The 6,024-nt window shown below is 40.6% G+C and overlaps 1 protein-coding gene across 1 annotated transcript in view; it reads right to left on the bottom strand.

Moving 5' to 3' along the window:
- The window catches only part of c6 (complement component 6), a 14,686-nt gene that overhangs the window by 6,229 nt on the left and 2,433 nt on the right, over window positions 1-6,024 (bottom strand). The window contains exons 4-12 of the mRNA XM_035667827.1: window positions 5,404-5,548; window positions 5,106-5,253; window positions 4,320-4,458; window positions 3,431-3,628; window positions 2,888-3,131; window positions 2,012-2,134; window positions 1,714-1,880; window positions 1,058-1,283; window positions 266-434 (exon numbers count right to left, since the gene is read on the bottom strand). Coding sequence (XP_035523720.1) covers window positions 266-434; window positions 1,058-1,283; window positions 1,714-1,880; window positions 2,012-2,134; window positions 2,888-3,131; window positions 3,431-3,628; window positions 4,320-4,458; window positions 5,106-5,253; window positions 5,404-5,548 — 1,559 coding nt within the window. The remainder of the gene's footprint in view (window positions 1-265; window positions 435-1,057; window positions 1,284-1,713; window positions 1,881-2,011; window positions 2,135-2,887; window positions 3,132-3,430; window positions 3,629-4,319; window positions 4,459-5,105; window positions 5,254-5,403; window positions 5,549-6,024) is intronic.

Genomic DNA, 6,024 nt, shown 5'->3' with positions numbered 1-6,024 from the left:
TCTACAGTAGCCCAGAATGGACGACAAAACAGTGGCTCCAGTGGCAGTGACCGTAGTATCCCTACACACTAAGGCGAGCGGTATTCAGTTGGTTGGTAATCTGCAACTTCACCACAAGATGCAACTAAATCCACACTGGTCCTTATCCAACATCTTCTCGAATCAGTTTATTTAGCATCCAGTTAAGAGGGAATCTCTAATCAGAATGATTTTCACCAGTACCATGTACCGGTAGTGTCAAGATGTCTTAAGCAACCTTACCTACCTTTCAAAGATGGTGATGTGACACTGTTCCTCATGTCTGGCAGGGCCCTTGCAGGGTTCGCCTCCTCTGAGGGGGGCAGGATTATTACACTGCCTGGTTCGATGTCTCTTCATTGTGATTGCACAGTGACTCCACGGGCCCCAGCAGCTCCAGTAACCATCCACTTTCTCTGTGTATTTGAACACACACCAAACCACATTTGTGGTGTGAACATAATCAATCCTTTGTGAAGAAAGATTAAATCACAAAGCTTAAAGTTCTATTGCATGTACTGCCATCAATGGCCAAAAGCTTGAACCTTCATGGTGGTGGGATGGAAACATGATGACAATGTAGGTCTGTTTGATTGGTTGTTTAAATGGTACATAATGAAATGTCTTGACAACTATTGGATGGATTGCCATTAAAGTTTGTGCAGACATTTGTGGTTGCCAGAGGATGAATTTGACTTTGGTGATCCTCTACAATCTCCTCAATCACCACCGTGAAGTTGATATTTTTGGCCTTGAGTAAAATGTTACATAAACTTTTAGAATGATTGCCATGCATTGACATCATGTTGCCTTCAGAAGTGGGTTTGAATAATTCAAACTGAAGGTCATGACATAAAGCTACAGTATTGTTAAATTATCCAGGAGTCTAGGTAATCTGAATTTAGAATGAGGAACAATACTTCCACTGCAACACACAACTCTTGTTTCTACCCTCTTCTCACTCATCAATCAGCAACAGTGTCCTCACAACTTAACTTAAACACAAAGCATACTGTATTTTGCAGCAGTCCTGCTGTACCTGAAGTGTAGTCAGGAGCTCGTTGTTCACAGTTAGTGCCAAATGTTCCGGTTTGGCAAACACACTTGCACTCTGTGCCAGAGAGAATTTGTCTGGCGTTGTTGGGGCAGGGAGCACACTTGCAGGCATCAAACTCATCTGAGTATTGCAGCAGGGCCTTCCTCAGGTGTCTTCTCTTTGTGACAGCACATGGGATCCCCCGAACCAGATCTATGATGGAAAGCCCCTGGATAAACACACAATATACATGAATGCAACATCTGATTTTTGTAGACATATAACTTTTTTTATTGTTGTTCTTTTTGAATTTTCGGCTGGATTCAAAGGTGGGGTCAGTCATTCTGGAGAATAGTTAATTGCTGAGTCTCATTTCAATAAATACCAACACTTTGGGTTGGTGGCTCAAAAATAGTTGAATGTTGAGTTTCATTTCCAGGTCATGAACCCAAGGCTTCGGTATTTGACAAACTCTGAATATAAGCACAATCTGTTGGGTTGCGTGGCTCGCTCCAAGCCATTTTGTTTGTTTGCTTTTTACCATAACCCAAAGCAAAGCACAGGTATTTGACAACCTGGGAATGAGATCCAACAATCAGCTATCTTTCTCCAGATTGACTGACCCTACCTTTAAGACATTTTAGTGGTCCTTTTTTAACCTTGCTCTCGACTATAGCAGGATTGTCAAGTACAGACTTGGCCCAGTTCTTGAAGGTTGTTTGGCCCGGAGCTGAGCCCTGCCTCTCCCAGGCCAAAGCTGCTGCCTCTCTGGGTCGACCTCCTTTCACCAAAGAGAAAGACTTCTCTGCTGCTTGAATGAACGAGCCTGGACCAAAGGAATGAATGAAGGAAAGAACATAGAGATAATGAGATCATTGGTCTTTTCATAGTGAGTAAGCCATGAATAGCAGAGTAGTAATAAACAATGTGTGCTTTCTGGCACATTTTGGTAGAAACCTTCATATTTCTTAGTCATCTTGTTGTCATTGCATCGTGATACTTTGCTGCTTTCGGTGTAGAGGATGACGGTCCAGGTGGTCTCTTTATTTAGGCAGCCTCTGACATGCTCTACTGTTTCACCTGTTGGAGAGGGAAAGTGTAGAGCAACACGATGCAGAAACAAGGGAACTGAAATCAGAACATGATGTAAGAGATAATGCCCAGCGAGGTCAGGAATGAATTGACTTTGTGGAGGCAACTGCCAACTAGAACTGGTTCTGGCCTCCATGTCGTATCAGGTTATCCATTCCTTCCTAAGGAAGTACTTATCCAAGAACACATAATTCATGAGGTTATTCTAAATATCTGCATTATATGTGATAAGAAATTAGCAGAATTGCTTGTTGACAGCACAGAGAAATGCGCTTCTGATATAACCAGCAAGACTTTGCGGCAAAGGAACCGGAGGTGCAAAAACGTTAACTCATTTCAGGGTTTTAAGATTGATTCCTGCATCCAGAAGTTTAGATCACAAGCTAAACAGTAACATGATGTAATCTACTAGCATTGTGCACTTGCACATATTTGATTGGGCAGCACAGTGTCTTGCTGGATGATACTGCATTGTGTTGTAGCCATGTTCAGCATTTTGTCAAGCTGTAAAAGACACAGAATAATTGGTAAAAGGTAAGGGAGGTAGTGAGGAGCAATATGGGCGTTAAGTAAATAAACACTTCTGCCTTTTTTGGGTGTAGTTGGACAACACATCATCCAACCTATTCATTTAAAGTATACTAATACTGAACCCTAACCTTGATCTCAGTTCTTCTATAGACTTCTGGGTTACCACTGCAGGCCAGGGTGTCATTCTGACCACCCGACCTGCTGTTGTACCTGAACTTTTGATTTCCTCTCGGTTGTACTGATACAGCAGGTCATAGTGGCCTCCCAGTCTCCCTGAGCTGTAATAGTGCGTCCCAAAGCGCTGGAAGATGTCCCTGTAGAGGGCGTAGTTGTACTCGAGAGGAAGAGCGTGAAGGAACTGGAGGAAAGGCAGTGACAGGACAAGGTCCTCCGGGTCCCTCAACTTGAACTTGGACACAGGCAGAAGCTGGTTTACCCGGAAGAACTTGGAGTCCTATGAAAGGAAATATAAAAAATTACTAAGAAGAAGAAAAAGATTAAGAAAAGTATAGCTGCAACCAGCAATGGGCATGCAATGTAAACAGATACATGCATGTGTGTGTGTTGCCCTTCTACCTTGTGGTGGACCATGTTTCAGACCTTGAGAGTGAGTACATTCTTTGAAAAATAGGGACATTTTGCCTGGCCATCACGTCTTTATGTTAAGGTTATGGTTAGGGGATTAGGGAATGATTTATGTTAATAAAGGTCCTCACAGGTATATTCCTACAAATGTGTGTTCGTGTTACGCACCATTTTCTTTGATGCTTTAAAAGCCTCCGTGTTGGACATGAATTGCGACCTAGATGAGCCAGAGAAGAAAAACACAGGGAAGAAGAAGTGGCTGTTTGCATTGATGCTTCCAGATGAAGTGACCACAGGGTTCTTTACATCGACAGACTCAGTGTGCAGCGGCTCGGGCTTGTGGCTGAAGTCCTCCACCACTCCAACCTTTAAAACCACAACCACGTTTGTAATTTAAAATCAATAACCACAAGAACAGCAACAACAAAAACATAACTCTACTTTTCCTGAAGTATTTATCTGTGGTGGTAAAGCTAAAGCTGAAAAAAGATTCTCTGTAAACCACTGATGGACATTTTTCAAATTACTATGTTAAAGTCAAAGATGCTAGTATAAGAGTTGTTATTTCCAGTCCTTGGAATGAAAGAACAAGTCCCTTTTCACGCTATCAAAGTAGCTTATTACACTCTAGAATTCTATCATAAATAAAACATACTAGGAGATTTTTCTGATGTTCATAACACAAATTAATTTAAAGGAAAAAAAAATGTCAGTGTGTGTGTTAATGACGGTCATAGTTATAGCCATCTGTATTTAAGGAGCTTTTCTAGTGTGTCAGTATTCTGACTTGGGTTGTCTACCTTTTTGTCATCATCTGGCTCTGATTGTGTGTGTTGCCCTTGAGGAGCCAGGATAACATGAGTGAAATGCCCTTTTTCTGTCACTATTACTCTGGCTCATACCCACAAAGATGACATCCCCAATTTTAATCCTGTCTACAAAGCTCTGATTGGTCACTCGATTCTCCAACTGCGGAAACAGTCAGTGAGCAATCTGGAAGTCTGGAACTGGGCTAGCTTCACAGAAGGGCTGTACAATTAAATATTAATAATACTACCGTCATGTTGAAGAACTCAAAGTTGTGAGGGACTCGATGGTAGACCAGCGTGCTCTGAGGCCTCCTCAAGTTGCAAAATTCCCCCATAAACATGTTGTCCAGTACCTGTCCCCTCGACGTCTCTGCTAGGGCATCGTACCTTCAAACACACATCAGTGAAAAGTCAAATCTCATTGAATTATCTTTACAGTAGGCACTAAAGCGTAACGATACATCTGCAGACTGATATTAGATGGGATCAATTGTTGAGCGGTAAACAGGAGCAATACTTTTTATTTCTTGGCAGCATTGAATACATATGATATCCATGTTTAATATTGTTTGTTTTATGTGTGTATATTCATAATTATCTTAAATTATCTAAATTAAGTGATGTTTACCATTCAGAATTTACAAATATTACAAAAATAAGATAGTTGTCCAGCTATAACAGCTCAAGAGCCGAAGAAAGTTTAATTTCATTTCATTTCAAGTTGAATTTTCGCGGCAGCACAATGGAATCAGCAAACCACTGACTGATATGAAACATATCTTTATCACAAAATATTTATTTTGTAAACAAAATTTGGAAGATATATTGATTTTTATTGTTTTTTAAGTGTTGGCGTCAGGCTCTAATAAGTACAAATATACAGTATTTTTGTCTTTGTAACAATAAAAGACAAACTAATAGAAATGAAATGATAGAAGAGCATTTGGCAGAAAAGAATGTCATTTATTGAACACAGCAGGGAGTAGTGGGCCAACGTTGTAAAGTCAGCAGTGATCTTTTGACCTTTAACTTACCCATTTCCCACCAGGTCAGCCCCAGGGGCCACTCTCTTCTCTGCTGGACACACAGTTTTCAATTCTCTCTCAGCACAGTCTCTCTCGTCAGAGTTATCTCCACAGTCGTTCTGTCTGTTGCATGTTAAAACCATGTTGATGCAGCGTCCTGCAGCAGAAAGGATGTTGGAATGTTTCTTTCTGTGTTTGTGTTGTGACAACATATCAGCAATTAAAGAAGTCGGTCTGAAATAAAACAGTATTAAGAGGATTGCATAGTTATTCTATAACACATAAGTTATGTAAAATCGCTAATTACTGTTATCACACTTGAAGTCGTCTTTGCAGTCGATGGGTAGTAACTTGCACTCGGTGGAGGGGAAACAGGCCCTCTCCTCTGTCAGCTCCTCACTGCAGGCTGATCCACCAAACTGGGACGGCCTCTGGACTGACCTCGTCCGCAACTGGGATAACGAAATGTGAGGGAGATTTTGATTTATTTAAGTTAAACACTGAACCCTGAACACTAAATTAAAATATTTTCCAATTACCAACTTAGTGATCATCAATTGAAACTGGCAGCTATAAAAAAAAATAGCAGTTAGAAAACCACTCTGGTCTCCGCAATCTGGTCTATGACCTCAGTATTTCTAAAGTTCTATGGCCCTCATTAGCAGTAACTGCTTTTGTCATTCCATGTACTGTATATCACTACTTTAAAATCAGCGTACTATTCATTCACTCTTTTTTATTCATATTTACATTTCAGTAAAGTTGTATCGAATTAAAGGTCCAGTGTGGAACATTTAGGGTCTGTTGGCAGAAATGGAATATAAAATTTATAGCTATGTTTTCATTAGTGTATAATCACCTGGAAATAAGAATTGTTGTGTTTTTGTTACCTTAGAATGAGCTGTATATCTATAGAGGTAGTGGGTCG

The sequence above is a fragment of the Morone saxatilis genome, unplaced genomic scaffold (assembly GCF_004916995.1).
Source record: "Morone saxatilis isolate NCDOM2014 unplaced genomic scaffold, NCSU_SB_2.0 Contig21, whole genome shotgun sequence".
Lineage (NCBI taxonomy): Eukaryota > Metazoa > Chordata > Actinopteri > Moronidae > Morone > Morone saxatilis.
The sequence above is the reverse complement of the archived record's forward strand: the minus strand, read 5'-3'. Positions and strand labels throughout refer to the sequence as shown.